The sequence below is a fragment of the Thunnus thynnus genome, chromosome 18 (assembly GCF_963924715.1).
Source record: "Thunnus thynnus chromosome 18, fThuThy2.1, whole genome shotgun sequence".
Taxonomy (NCBI): Eukaryota; Metazoa; Chordata; class Actinopteri; order Scombriformes; family Scombridae; genus Thunnus; species Thunnus thynnus.
The window spans coordinates 3259970-3275689 of record NC_089534.1 but is presented as its reverse complement, the minus strand read 5'-3'; the positions used below and the strand labels follow the sequence as shown (position 1 = coordinate 3275689).

The window sequence follows — 15720 nt, the reverse complement described above, 5'->3', positions numbered from 1 at the left end:
ACCGATTGGTTCCAAAATGTATTTAGAAAAGCAAATTAGTGGCACATAAACACCTCATGCATCAGGTAGGTATTCATTTGCTCTACAGAAGCCAGAGTACATCAGTCTCAAATGTTCTTCTGTGTCTCCATAATATTGACTTTTTACTGAGAAGTATGTTTGCCTATAACATTATAAAGAAAAACACAATGATTATGTCACAATTTTCTGCATGATTTTATTCAAATTATGACTCAAAAACTGCATTTTGGGTTAGTATTCTACACATGACACAGCGGGCATTCTCAGTACAGCCTGAGATGTCATTTAATTTGCTCTTAAAATATTCAGTACTGTGATTGGGTGATTGCATTCTGCCTTGTAATACATGCAACAGGTTGTTTATACCGTCTCTTTATGAAACAAAGTTAAAATTATTGCCCAAGTTTTATGTTACAGTCTAATGACACTGATCTGCAAAGAAAAACATCTTCTCTAATTAGAACAAAGTGAATTTTTCCAACCAAACTTGTGTATTTTTCTTCTCTCTGTCAGTGTGAGACCTAAAGATTTATTAATGAGTCTCCAGAGTGCAACAAATAAAACAATCCGTGTTATCTACATTCTTTATACAGCACAGGACCTACTGCTGGTTGGTGTTTATTTTACACTGAAGAGTTGGTGTTGAGTGCAACTGAATTATAACTGCAAATTACAACTCGAAAATGTGGCTTTGTTTGAATAACAACAGCATGCATAATACATAAGACATCACCAAATTGCTTCAAAAACAACATAAACACAATTCACACCTTCTGCAATTAATCCGCTCTTATTCCTGCAGTTACAACACAATCATCATCATGTTCCCCGCTGGCTTAAATTCTTGAAACATTTCCATATTAATAGAGTTCATTCACAAAAGACAAACCCAGGATATCTACAGCTCTGTTGAGTAAGTAAACATCAGTAAATATGAAGTAAATGGAGGTGTTGAAATGACTTTCGGTAACAATGAATCCTTTACAGATTCCTTTTCAAGGCTTTTTTTTTTATTTTTTTTTTATTAATTTTCACGCACACACACACAAACACACAGCTTAAATCTGTTGAAAAGCCCCAATATTCTCCTCAAAGGAAATTAGAGAAGGTCTCAAATTATTATCATAAATATGTCTCAACAGGAACCATAAATGATAAAAGCACCATGTGCAGCTGTGATGTCATCCTCTCAGGCCTCTATTTACAGCATATGGGTTGATATACTATATAGAGTGATTAAGGCAAACAGTGAGTTTAGTTCATCTGCAAACCATAACGCTCAAATTATATTTATTCATCAGTAGATTAATTTTTTAGTAGGTTGTTTTCATCATTTTTAATGTCTTATAGTTAGCACAGCTGTTGTAAGCTGACCCGCATGCTCAAAAAACAAAAACAAACTATTGTAAGTGCATTAAATTTAGGACATTTGGGCCAGCTAGTTATATCATTGGTATGTTAAAGGCACTTTTGATGTAAACAAACAAGATTTTGTTCACAAAATGAACGGAGAACATACTGAATGTGTTTCTTACTTTATGAAAAATCGTTTTAAAGCAGGACTATGTCACTTCAGCTGAACAGCAGCAACAGCGGCCTCTGCTGCCACAGGTGGTGATTACAGGACACTGGTGCATTTAACTCTGTTGATACCTGAGCAGTGAGGATACAGCACTGTTGTAACATGAGGGAACACTTATGGCATGTCTAGACCGCAAGCGTAACACAAGCAGCACGTTTAGCAGAGCAGCAGCAACAGTGAGTGCTCCGTCTGTGTGTCTAGCAGAGACACTGCTAAACGTGCTGCTCAGGCTAAGGTCTAGACACAGCATAAGTGTTAAAGTCTGAAGGAGCGGTCAGTGTTAGACCGCTGTCTTGACGGGGGGGTTACTGTTGTGACATCTCTCACTGTGCTTCTGGTTGATCTTATTTCTGTGATCGTCAACATGTAAACCCACAGCAGCTGTGTGCTAAAATGTAGTTGCTAACAGCTAGTGTTATACTCTTCAGCATCTTCACACACTGCAGAAAATAAAGTCTGGTGGCTGCTAGTATGTATTTTAGTTCTGTTGATAACGATATAGTTACTTATTGGCGAGATAACAAGTGATTGTAATCCACTGAAGGGTTCATCAGGCTCATCAGCTGTTGCTTATTAGTTGAAGAGTCATCTGCACGTACTCATAGAACTGGAGTTACATCCAGGTAACTACTACTATTCTAAAGGGTGATCGTAACCGCTCAACCCAAATTACACATTACAAGAACAGGCGTCAGGGGCGCGGAGTGGGAATGAAAGAGGCGCCAGTCCCTCTATTACAAGTCAGTTTACCATCAAAATGATTTTGAAGCTGTTATTTTAAGGTAAAATAGTTGCATAATGTTGCTTTAAATTGTTTACAACAGCTTGCAGTCTTCTTCTCTTTTATCGCAGTTATGCTACTTTTTACGTCATGTGACCATCATTACATGTTGATAAGTGAAACTGCATAAAACAGCACAGCTGTTCAAACAACACACAAGGCAATGTGACATGCAGGACTGCAATAGTTGGCAGCTGAGTGAGAACGCTCTAAAAACATTAGCTCTAATGCTAAATAATAACCAAAATGTGTTATTGTTATTTTGGAAACTCGCCAGTTATCGCTCTCTGCAGTCATAAGAATATAAATACCAGCGTCCCCTTACTCATGACATGATTTTGCATTTTTTGTCATTATGCTGGTAGAACATGTGATTCAAACAACACAGCACCTGCTCCTGAAATTATTCTACCCGCCATTAGTGGTCATAAACTCCACAGGGAACCTCTAATGGCAAGAAATTTAGTTGGTCAGTAGAAATTAGTAGAAAGCAGGTGAGCTCTTGGTACCAATAAGTCATTTATGTTGTAAATTAAGATGGAATTTTTAGAGTTGTTAGAGCTGAAAGTATTGATTTTGAAAGCATTTAACTGAATTATAATCATGAATGAAACCTAACAAATAATCAAAAAGCTTCAAGTCACTGACAACTAACAAATACATGAAACCGGGTCAAAAACTGTTTCTGCTCAGAAGATGCAAATCAACAAACTTGAACTACTGACCAAAAAAAGAATCAAAGACAAGAAAGACACTGAAATAAAACAGTAATAAAAATTGAACTTTGCTTCGAGTGAACACACTGGACGCTGTAAGAACAGCTGCAGCGTGTCACCAACAAAGACTTGTTCTTAATAGCATCATGTGTATTTAAAACATGTAATCAGATACGTCGTCAAGGATAAACGCAGTATTCCATCGTTAGACTCACATGAATATCAATGAAGTCTGTGAAGTACTGAGATTAGATTAGACTAGATTATCCTGTGGATTGATTGATTTGTTTATTAAATTACTGTGTATATAGTGCTTAAAAACATAATTACACCACGTAGCTGCAGCTGAGTGGTGTAATTACTGTTGGTTAATATCACACAGCTGCAGAACAGCTGGAGTTTCAGGACTTCCAGACAGAGCAGAGCTACGACTGCTTCATTTCCCTGCTGAAAGAGATTTTATTCAAAAATGAAAATTCACTTATGCACTAAAGTATTCATGTCTAAAATAAACACTACGTTTCTTAAGTGTTTTTTTTTTTAAACACCACTTTAACATCCACACACTCTGTGGGCGACTGAATGGTTGTCAGATCTCATTTGGCCATGAAACATGAGGGCTCCTCACACTTTCATTTCTCAGGCCTGCTGACCTAAACCCTGCGGGCTGACAGGAAGCTCAAGGCTATCTTAACCTCATTTCACACTCGTACTTGACACACCAAACCTCAAGCTGAAGATTCACACTTGTAAATCAGCGCCCGGGGTTAAACCTTCAGGGCAATGACAGCACATAACATGCTGAGATTTGATTGGACAACAAACCGTTGCTTTGGTCTGACAATGAATCATACTTTTGATGTTAAAGATGCATTCAGACTGAAGGCAAAAGCAAATTTTAATCTCGCTTTAACATGTGACATGAGGCAGACCGAAAATAGCATCGTTGTCCGGGAAAAAAGGTGAACCTGTCGCGGCTTTTGCTGCAATGCAATGTCGTCCAGTGAGACAACTTACATACATGCAAGCACATGTTCCTGGTAGATTACTGGTGTAATATGAACAGCAGAGTATTTCTACTGTTTACCTCACGATCATTGCAACAAAAGAGTTGCTATTGTGATAACTTTCCAAAAGTTGTAAAATCCTGTCTCTCAGTTTTATAAACCACTGTGCAACAATTTGGCGTCTGATTCAAGGTCGCAGTAACAGGACTTCCTGGACTGTTAGCTAGTTACTGTAGCAACACATGTAATAAATGTGTATGTGTGACAGCTCAAACCCCAAACTGATCTCAGAATCTATCATGAACTCCAGTTCTTCTGTTAAATTGTTACAGATCTTTAATCTTTCCTCTTGTCTTTTATGTTACTGAAACAAATTCAAACAGCTTCAAACAAGTAAAGACACTTGAACATTTCTTGCTTCACACGACTTAAGAGTGAATCTGCATTTGTAAGTATTTACTTGTTTGTTTCAACTGTATGAAATTGCACCACTTCTTAAATTTGCTTCACATTCAGTCTGTACACACCTTCAGACTTTTTGGGGATAATTCTGAAAAGTCGAGGATAGTCCAGCACTGAAGTGAGACTTAATAAAGCTGCACTAAAGAGAGAAGCCTCACATTCTGACCATGGCCATGACAAATACTCACTTCTCATTGGCTAGCATGTGTCACTTTAAATCATATATTAAAACACCTAAAACATCAGTCAACACTTACTGTTCTAAATCAGTGTGCAAGAAATCTTAAACCTTAGGAAACCATAGCAACAACAGTAGTGACTTGCGCTACGTTACCAGGTAACTTAGGTGAAACTGCCTACCGTATATTTACGAAAACAAAGTTTTGTGCATGATCACATGCTCAGAAACTGTAACTATGAATAAACTGTCGGCTAACACGGGTCTCGTATCGGTATTAAACCTACTGTGAAAACCCGTTTTGGTTCTTTTGACATCAGGTTTCCATTTAGTAAGACAACAATAGCAAATTGCTGGTAATGCTCAGCAACAGTTTTGTAGCAACAGTAAGCTTGAGCCTTGTTGCTTCAGGCACAAAACCAGAGCTATGAACGAGCGAGGTAATTGAAACTTTGACCATGTATTTGTCTTAATAAATAATAAACTACATGATCCATCGCTGGATTAACATGACACACATGACATTCATTCAAGATAGAAGACATCACAGCGTCTCATGAGTTGGTCACATTTATATTTGTCCTGTACAGACTCCCTATTTCTGAACGAGTTAAAACAGCTGATATTTTACTATAGAACAAAGCTGACTTGTTGCTATCTTTGGCATCCAGGACTTTTGAAGTTCAAAGACAATTTTACAACATTACATCTAATGGGGCAACATATTTTTATTATGTATTACATTACTGATGATACACCATCGGTCCATTTTATCAGTTTTCTGTCCTGTCTGATGCTTGTTTCATTTGAACTGGTTAACTGAGGTTAACTGAGGTTGCATGGCAAAGATTTAAAAGGCTGTAGCAGTGGGAAATAAAGTTTTTTGGGAAATAGAAATGAAATAACCCTAACCCTAACCCTAACCCCCTAACCCTAACCCCTAACCCCTAACCCCTAACCCTATCCCTAACCCTAACCCCCTAACCCTAACCCTATGACAACAGTATTCAAGTATTTAATGGATATTGGCATTGGATGAGTGGACCATATACTGTGAATTTTAACTTAAAACCTTTGTTTTTTTTCTGTTACAAGTTGGCAACCTTGTTATGAATCAGCAACTTCTTTGAAATATAACATAAAACAAAAGGGGTCAGTGTTTGGGAATAAAAAAATTCCCAACAATTAAATCCAACATGTCAAAATATGTCTTTAAACTAAGAAAACAGCGGTGCCTTTTAATGTAAATGAAGCATGTGAAGGTGAGGTACATACAGTAATGAGGTTTTGCAGTTTTATGCAGAGGCAGCTGAAGAGCTGCAGCTCGTCGGTCTACAGTAGGAAAAAGAGTCTCATCAACATCCATCCATATGTTGGTGAGACTGATGTTCATACTCATGATCAGAGACAGGGAGGCTGCTGGGATCACCTGTGGGAGCTCCTGAGGTTTGATCCCCCTGACATTTATTTGCATGCTAATCTGCAGAAGATGCAGCTAAACAACAAAACACAACTGGTACGGCTATGATACAGATGATAACGGTATTTTAAACCAGTAATTTTAGCGGAAAAGAGGATAAAAGTAACAAATTGTCAACTTATTGACAGGTTAAGATTTAGGGTATTGATGTTCTTCTTTTTATGAAAAAAAGGGCTGAAATATGCAACATGCCCATTCAAGTAATATTTAGTGTCATTTATTTTCACTAGACATTTGTTGCAAAATGTCCCAGTTTGTACTTACTGTTAAATTGTCTTTTTTTTCCTTTTCAAAATATGATTCAAAGCGTAATAAAAGAGAAAAAGTGACTTTTTAAACCGAAGAATTTGAATTTCTTTTGCCAGTACAACTGCCTTAAACTAGGCTACATTTTATATGAAGGTTGTATTTTAGAAATCATTGACTAGACTGAAAGTAAACAGAAAAATTACACGTTATAAGGTGTGTACTTTTACATCAGCCTAAATTACAAACATATGCATTATGTACAGTATATTGAGTTAAGAATATTCTCATAAATGTGTTGGTGTTTTGGATAATAAAGATGTTATCTACAGCACAAGCAAGGCACGACCGGTGAAGACTAACTAGTGGAAGCAAAACATCACAGCGAAGCATCAGCTGAGGGGAAAATGGGAAAATATCAACAACAACCCCAGGAGCTCAACCACTTAGTGAGAAAATAAATACATAGATAAATTAAAGACAACATATTTCTGTCCACTTGTTGCTCTCACGTTTATCTGTCAGTCTGTGGTTGTCCTCTGAATCTAAGGAAGTCCACAGATTCAAACATCTCCCCCCTGCTGGGCTGGAGGATTCAACTGCCATCAGATATGAGGTGAGAGGTCAGGTCATCCTATTGACCCGACATCCTGGCTGCTCTCTGCTGCTCCAACATCGACTTGAGTGCAGGAGACATCATGGCGGGGGACATGGCCGGGGTGAAAGGTCGTAAGGGGTAGTGCGCATTTTTGCCGGGGACATAAATGCACTGGAAGTATCTCTGTCCTGTGGAGACGGTGAGATTATGAGTCGGATAGATGGATCCATAGTGGTTTGAAGGAGATGTCAGTTAAAGATGAGAATAAGATCCAAACTGGGCTCCATCTTAACATGCTACTAGCATAACACGCCTGAATCTGTACAGTCAAGTAGATCGAGTTGAGTTGCATTGTGGGTAATGTAGGCGAGGTTGATTTTGACACTTTAAGAAAAAAAAACGTCCATTGTGAGCAATGTTTAATCAGTAGAGTGCAACTATTGTTTATTATTGAGAACCAGCTCTGAAACTGAACTGGTAAATATCAAAATGTATAATATTTACAATTACCAATTTTATTAAAAGTAGCATGTCAGCTTCTCTCACCTGTTTTCTTCTTGTCTGTAGTGTTGTCTTCAGTCTGGCGCTCTTCTGTGAGAAACAGTGATAAAACAGATTGAGATATTATGTTGTTGTTGTTATTGTGAGAGGATAATGAAGGATGAAGAGGAGAGTTTACATGCATGTGTGTTGCAGTAAGGAGGACAATGTGTAAAGACAACCTTGAAAGAGAGCACACACTCTTTCTATTCTATCGCCAGTTAACTATTATTTATGAAGGGAATATAATCAAAAATTCAGATATGGTCTTTTTTTCTGCTCCTTTTTATCATGCATAAGACTGACCAGTTTACTACTGGTCTGTAGCATCTGTACAGCAGTGAATATCTGTACAGTCCTGCTTTTAAACAACCTACACAAACCAAATGCAAATTATCTACCTTCAGCTTTTAGTTGGGAACATAAAAATCTAACTTTGTATGACCCGTCCTAGCTACTGTGTCAGACTTTGATATTAAGAAAGTGTTGAACCACTCGGGGCAGTGGGGGAGTGTTGATTCTCCACTGGATGACTCAATAAGAACAGAACACCAATACCCAGATTTAATGGGATTTGGTTCATGGATTTAATCAATCCAGCTAAGTATTATTGTTGCTATATTCATCAAAAGCCGTAATCTCTCCCAATAACTCAAGGCGGCTCAAAAGGCCAGTAATCTTGTCTCAATCAGCTCATCTCATTAAATTATAATCACTTTTATTCCTAATGTCATTAGAGCGAACGTCTCTTCATACTGAGTTAACCAGTGGAAAAGATGGTGAAAATTAACATAATACCTCAGGCTTTACGGGAAGCTCTTTTTCCGTTCTCTATGAACAACAAGCATATAGTATGAAGCATTATTTTCAATTAATAAAACAAAAGATTCTCCTTCATCCAGGTGATAGAATATCCAAAGATAATAAGTTGGATTTATTGTTTTTGTCTTGAAGACGTTTCTCCAGTCAACCAAGAAACTTAATTAGTTCCACTGACAACCTCTTTAGATCATTCACACCTTTACTGCATGTGACGTAAACACTTAGCTTAGCTACTCAAAATAGCCAATGAAATAACATTAAACAATGACATAACGAGTTTGTTTTATGATGTGGTTAAGGTTTGGTTAGATTTAAGCACAAAAGTAACTGAATTATGTTTTGGGGGGGGGGATGATGGTTTGGTTTGGAGAGATGGATCAGAAAGAGTCTTCCATGTTTTGTTGATCCATTCATGACACCCTGACCTCCCTACATGGATTTATATAATAATACTCATGTTTTAGGGTTGGGGTGAGTGTTAGGGTTAGCACCAGAATTCAACTTTAACATCTTCCTAATGCATTTTTGCTATGTGACAAGACTATCACACTACTTCATGCTCTGAAACTACAATAATGCTTGTCAGTCAACATACAGTGTATCACTGTTAACTTTGCTTTTATTCCTTGTTTTGTCTTAGTCTTTTTCCTTGGAAAGCACTTTGTAACTTTGCTATGAAGTGTTCTATCAAAATGAGGTTTATCATTATTAAATGGACTGTACTTGTATAGCGCCATTCTAGTCTTCCAACCACTCAAAGCGCTTTTACACTATGAATGACATTCACCCATTCATGTGCTGAATGGGTACAGGGGCTAACATGCAAGGTCCCAACCTGCCCATCAGAGGAAGTCTAATCATTCATACACATCCACACACTGATGGCACAGCCATCAGGAGCAATTTGGGGATAACTATCTTGCCCAAGGACACATCGACATGCGGACTGGAGGAGCCAGGAATCGAACCGCCAATCTTTCGATAAGTGGACGACCCGCTCTACCTCCTGAGCCACAGCCGCTGCAAATTACTGCAAATTACTTGCATATCATCAGTTCATAGGAGGTAAGTTTGAGTAGAAACACCAGAGCAGAAAGCATTGCAGAGAGCGGTGTCTCTAATATTACATTCGAATGATTTGGTGGGATGAGGTCAGGAGCACATAATAATATAATACAATGACAGGATTTTAATAAAGTGACACCACTAACATTTCAAAAAACAGATTTAACTGTCTGAAAGGTATGAAGTCAAACCAGGATAATGACAGAAGAGCTTCATATATATACGTAGTACCAGACTTTTGACACCAAATAAATCATGTGACTCTGACAACTGTGACCTTAAAGTTGACCTTAACATCAACAGTCGAAAGAGGTTTTGATGCCTGAACATCTCGACCCATCAATACAACTGATGAAGCCTCTTAAATGAAACATATTCCACAAGAAAACAATATAAATCCTTTGACTTCTTGAACTTCTAGATAAATAATAAACTAACAATATCCACATATCAGTTCAATGAAACCTCATTGGTTATTAAGGTTAGTCGATATAATTTACTCAAGATAAATAACTTTCATACTCACTAGCACGTGCTGGATGTTTCTCATCTTTATCTGGAATGTGATAAGGGAAGTAAAGAGAGATGCAGATCAATCTAAAATGTAGGAGACACACATTTAAATTCACTTTCTAAATCTGTTTCCATACCTCGAGCCTCCTTGACTGATTTCTTCTCAGTCTTCTGAGCTTTGCCTGTGAGAGGAGAGACAGCCTTATTACAGCCTGCCGAATAACTCAGACATTGTGGTACATTTAATATTCTAGTGATATTATTCCATCTCAGCGTAATACGGCTTGACACGTCCCTAATTAGAACTTTATCCTGCATAAAACAGCCCGTTTAATCACATAATCTCTAACCGTATGTTTTCAAGAGGTGTGATTTGTCCTGAAAGATGCCAGTAGAGACTGAACATCACCACGACTCACATATAACACTGTTTGTTTTGCTGTTTAAGAGAAAAATCCACCCTCTTCTACTGGCTGATTTATGTTTATGTGTCATAAAATCATGCCTTATTTTTCTTTTTTGCCAATAACTTTGATCTTGTCTTGGCTGAAGATAAAAGATGAACATGAATAATTACAAGTATAAGTGCAACACTCCTGCTGTCCTCCACAAGCTAATGAAAGTTCATCATTTCGAGCTCATTAATTAGAGGATTTACCTGGTTTCAACTCTTTGGCCGGAGAGGTTGCATTCGACCTCTTTTCAGATTCTAGTCTTGTCCTCAGTCTGAGGTGTGGTACAGGTTCTGCATCTGGATCAGAAATGATAGTGTAATGATGAAAAAAAAACCTAAAAACACAACAATACTCAGGTTAAAATGTATATAATTTGATTCAACTTCTGATTTCGCACTTGCACAAACAGAAGAGTGAGAATCTGAACTAAATCAGATGACCAAACCAGAAGGTTAAATCACATAAAAAATGTAATTTTTGTGAACTCATCCTCGATTAGTTTTACCTTTCTTGGCTGTCGAGGCCTTGGCTTTACTCTTGACAGGAGACGCTTCTCAGAAGAGTAAAAACAATTTAATTTCCAATTATTTTGCATGTCACTGAGAAGACTGATGATTGACTTTATGCAAATTAACGAATGTCAGCGTCAGCGTAGTTACCTGTCTTCTCTGAGGCTGATTTTCTTTTCTGTCGTGCAGCTGCAGGCTCTAACGTAATGAAGAGAGAGTTGTGATTAGTGTTCTGGATAATTTGGGGAGTTTTTTTGTATATTAGCTGCTCCTTCAAACAAAAGAAGGAGGTTCTATGTGTTAAATATTTTACTATGACACCCGCTGGGTCAATGATGTTTTACCTTTCTTAGTAGCAGCTGCAGTTTTGGTTTTCTCTTTCACAGTTGGCTCTGCAAAAACACATGAAAGATATGAAAGAAATTAACATCCAGTTTGTTTTTTCCACGATGTATAAACTTAATATTCAACCAAAGTGTTGATTACCTTTCTTAGCCACTGCAGGACTTTTGGTTTTCTCTTTTTTTGCTGCTGGTTCTGTATCAAAACAAATACATAATAAACACAATATACTTTTAAATAAAATGAATATTCATTAATATAACTGTACAGTTTCTCACCCTTCTCTGCAGCGGCTGCTTTGGTTTTGTCTTTGGAAACAGCAGCATCTAGAATTGGCAGATGTGTTAAATTATGTTATTTTGCTGAAATGCTTAAATCTGTCTGCATGTTTACAGCAAAGCGCTGCTCCAATTGCTGTCTGGATCATTTGTAACAGTCCTCAAGTGTTCAGCACTGAAAACACCAAATTACTGAGCTGTAAGCATGAATTACCTTTCTTTGTTTTGTCTTTGGCCGCTGCTGGCTCTGAGGGGATAATTGGAGTGAAATGGCCATGCAGAGTTAATTTTCTATAATGAATGCATTTGTGAAGCACATTGTGCCATTTTACATCACTGTTATATGCTGCAGCTGCAGTTTGTTACAGGAAATATTTCAATTAGCTGACAAATAAAACACTTATTGGATGTGGAGATGCATAAACTGTAGTACCTTTATCTGCATCAGCAGTCTTGGCTTTCTTCTTTGCAGCTGGAAAAGAACCAGATATTAAATTAACTGTTCACTGCAGTAATTAAAAACAAAACAATTATGCAAGTGAGTTTATATTATTAAGCCGTTTCTACTTTTCTTTGTGGATTCAGCCTTCACGTCTTCTTTAACGGTCTCTGGTTCTTTAAGAAATAAGAGTTTAGGTAAGTTTTGCTTCACAAGCAGATATTACAGTAGAACATCCTAAATCTTAATCATTTATATTCTGAAGCGTAAGCATGATTTCTGAATAATAAAGATGTCCACATTGTTTCAATAGTGAAATATAAACGTCTAGATGCATAAAACCTGACCAGGAAACCAAAAGCAGGAGAGAAGAGAGGTTTATTATTGAGATTTGTCTGCACAGAGTTTCTGGATGTCCTTCCTAAACCTCTACAAGGGAATTTATCACTGTCTACCTTCATAATAGGACTTGGAAATATTTTACATTGTAAAATCTCTAATGCGTGGGAACATTATTTCAGGCATAAAATCATCTAGAAGTCTCATTTATCATTATTCTTTGCAGACTTGCCTGTTAAAGTCTGCTAAAAGTTTGCAGTCTGCACATTAGTTCTTCCCAACTCTTTTTTTTGTCAAACAATATTCCAATTACAAAAATTATGGAGCTTTTTTATGTCTGACAACTATAATGTTCCTGAATGAGAATGCAAACTCAACTCTGCTTTGGCAGCTAGTGGATCTTGTGATGAACAACATTGTTTATTGAGAGGAAAATTATCATTTAGCTCTTTAAATGCTGTGTAACTGTTTTTTATACAACATGTGTCTGATGTAGTTGTCATAAAACAATCAGTATTAATGCATTTACATGGCTGCCAGTATGGTGTCTGTTGGCTGTGACCCAAATATGAGATTATAGTTTGGTTGCTGCTTGGTTCTCAAACTGAAATGCTGCTCTTGTGGTGGTTAACTTCTGTGTTATGGACGTTTAGTTTAGCATAAGAATAAGATGTTATCAATATCTGTCACTTTAGAAAAGGAAAGTTTTGATCTGATTGGATTTTTACTGTGATTTGGTCAAATAAATCTGAGTCTCATCTCTACCAGACTCTTCCTCACCCGCAACTGGAGTCTGGACCTCAGGATGAACTGGAGGCTCCTGTTCTGTGGCTTTTGGCTTGACTGGTGGGATTGGTTCAACTGGCTGTGCCGGTTCAACTGGTTGGACTGGGGGGACCGGCTGGACTGGTTCTGGTGGGGGGGGCTGCATCATTGGCTGCATTGGCTGGTGATACGACTGATATTGTGCGTAGAGCGGCTGCATCGGCTGAGGCTGCATTGGTGGGGCGCCAGGATGAACAGGGTGGGCGGTCAAAACAGGAGCAGAAGGAGCTGAAAAAATGAGAAAACACATGATCACACTGTTTGTGAAATATATATCAAACTAATATCCCTTATGCCTGCAGCTGATAGGACAACAGTGTAAATACCTGTCATCGTCGGAGGAGGGTACGGGTTGTCTGTGACTATGTGATGAACTGGAAGATATAAATTTGAATTTGACATTTCAGCAAGTTGACATTTGGAGGTAAATTGAAGAGATCCACACATTTGAAGCAGGACGTCATCTCCAGAGTTATAAAATCAGACATTTGTATAATATAACTTTTCTACTTACCGTACCAGCCGGGTGGGGACGGGCAGTAGACTGGTGCAGGTCTGCAAGGACCAACTGAAACAAATAAAACAAAATATATTTACGTTAGTGGGTGTTGGTGTCATCGAAATGGATTTTGTACGAATATGTAAATGTGGAGGTGTCCCTCCAGCTTTCCACACAAAACAAATTATTTCATATTTATTGATGCATTTTACTGTACTTTATGTTGTTGTTTTTTTTGTGAAAAAAATATGTATTATACCTTCTTGTTCAGATTCTGGGACCTCTGCTTGTTTTGGGGTCTCTGTCTCTGTCAATAAAAATGACCAGATGGTTTACAGTGGTCTTGATATATATTTTACTTCTCACAGAATGAGTATGTCTGAATGAATCTCTTACCTGGTTTGGAAGTCTTTGTCTTTTCCTGTTTCTTGACTTTTTATCAGGATTTGAAAGAGAAAACTAAATTAAACTTGTGAAGAAGTTGTGAAAAAGTTTTGTAAATGACAGTCAGGTGTGTCCAGTAAAACGACTGCTCCAGATATTAATCATATAGCCAGTTTGTCGTTATGATTCATATGATTATTTTGTGAATCTTTCTGCAAATTTAAGGCAAGTTTAAACTCAGACCTAACCTCCAAGTCTGTTATACACCTGAAGTAAGTCTGGTTACCTCTGAGAAGAGCAGGAATTCTCCTGATCCTCTTCATTTTTGGCTCCAGACCTGCAACCCTGGGAAGAACTAGTCACAGCACGCACACATATTTTCATTTATGACACCACAGTAAGAGCAAGCATTAATAAATACATTTAGATTTCAAGTCATAGTGTGTATAAAGATGCAACAGTGTTTCGCGGTTACCTGTCCTTTTTGGCTTTTCCTCTGTCTTCACAGTTTCATGCTCTAAAAATCAAACATTAAAGGCAAAAACAAGCACATAAGTTGAAGGAACTTAACTCAGCTGTGCTTCATACTGCTATAACTATCTTAAAAAATTATAGGTTTAGAAGTTTAGAGACTTTTCTGGCCTGAACTCTACCTCTAAAGTAAAACTTTTCAGTCTGCTCCATTCAGTATTTAGGTTTGGCTTAAAGATACAGGTTGATCAAAAACACTAAATCAACAACTTCATAATCAAAGACTAGCCGTTCTTGTAGAAGACTCAATCAAAATTCCCCAACTAACACTTCTAAAATAAATACATCCTGGAAAAAACGCACAATACTAAATCTTAAAATAATGAGTTTTTTCTGGTGGCCATTTAGAGAATCAGTGAAAAAAGTAACATCTGCACGTTTAAGTAAAAGTATAGATGTTACTTTTTCCATTGATGCTGCTTTCTAATACTCTTGCACCGACATGATGTGTGTATAATTACTGTCCTTACTGAGAATCAGATCATTTTCATCAGTACCTTTTTTCCTTCTCAGAGCTGAAACCCTTTTTGGAGCATCTGCAGACACAGAAACATGAACATCACTGACAACACAAACGGACGCACTAAACACTGAGCTGCTCCACAGACGGTACGGTGCAAATAAAGCACATGAAGTTCATGCTGCTCTACCATTACTTGCACATACAAAACAGAATTTTAAACATAATTTTAGTGCAATAACTAAAACAAAAATCTTGATCTTAGTCTATTGTGTCTTTACCCAGTTAGTCTAAATGCAACATGTGACAAACTAACTCAAGTCTTTCATGTTGTTCACTTGGTTGCTTTATTTATGCATCAAGATGGACGTGCAGTGAAAGATAAAACTCCTCTAACAGCTGCAACATTTGATCTTGACACTAATGTGTGATGTGTTTACTATTAGAGGGTCTCATATCAACAGCTAATAATTTTTGGCTCACGTCTGCATACTAATTGCACATAGTTTAATGCTATAAGAGAGAGGAGATACTGAAAATGACAGGATCAATACATTAACTAAAACAGGATTGTACCTGCCCTTCTTAATCCAACTTTAAAGTTATTTGTGATGATAATATTGTGATTTTCTATAAATAAATTGTCAA

At 37.4% G+C, this 15720-nt stretch overlaps 1 protein-coding gene across 10 annotated transcripts in view; it reads right to left on the bottom strand.

Moving 5' to 3' along the window:
• Nucleotides 1–200: 200 nt before the first annotated feature.
• Nucleotides 201–15720, bottom strand: part of LOC137169234 (sarcoplasmic reticulum histidine-rich calcium-binding protein-like) — a 47396-nt gene continuing 31876 nt past the window's right edge. For 4 of the 10 annotated variants that reach the window (XM_067572289.1, XM_067572295.1, XM_067572294.1 and 1 more), the window contains 21 exons: nt 15110–15148; nt 14557–14598; nt 14368–14436; nt 14094–14129; nt 13957–14004; nt 13713–13766; nt 13525–13572; nt 13154–13426; nt 12163–12210; nt 12029–12067; nt 11810–11842; nt 11596–11643; nt 11462–11512; nt 11320–11367; nt 11126–11173; nt 10972–11019; nt 10670–10762; nt 10149–10193; nt 10025–10054; nt 7618–7662; nt 7266–7455 (listed from right to left, as the gene is read on the bottom strand). In XM_067572289.1, coding sequence (XP_067428390.1) covers nt 7277–7455; nt 7618–7662; nt 10025–10054; nt 10149–10193; nt 10670–10762; nt 10972–11019; nt 11126–11173; nt 11320–11367; nt 11462–11512; nt 11596–11643; nt 11810–11842; nt 12029–12067; nt 12163–12210; nt 13154–13426; nt 13525–13572; nt 13713–13766; nt 13957–14004; nt 14094–14129; nt 14368–14436; nt 14557–14598; nt 15110–15148 — 1364 coding nt within the window. In that variant the 3' untranslated portion in view covers nt 7266–7276. The other 6 variants (XM_067572296.1, XM_067572292.1, XM_067572291.1 and 3 more) reach the window with 6 other exon arrangements.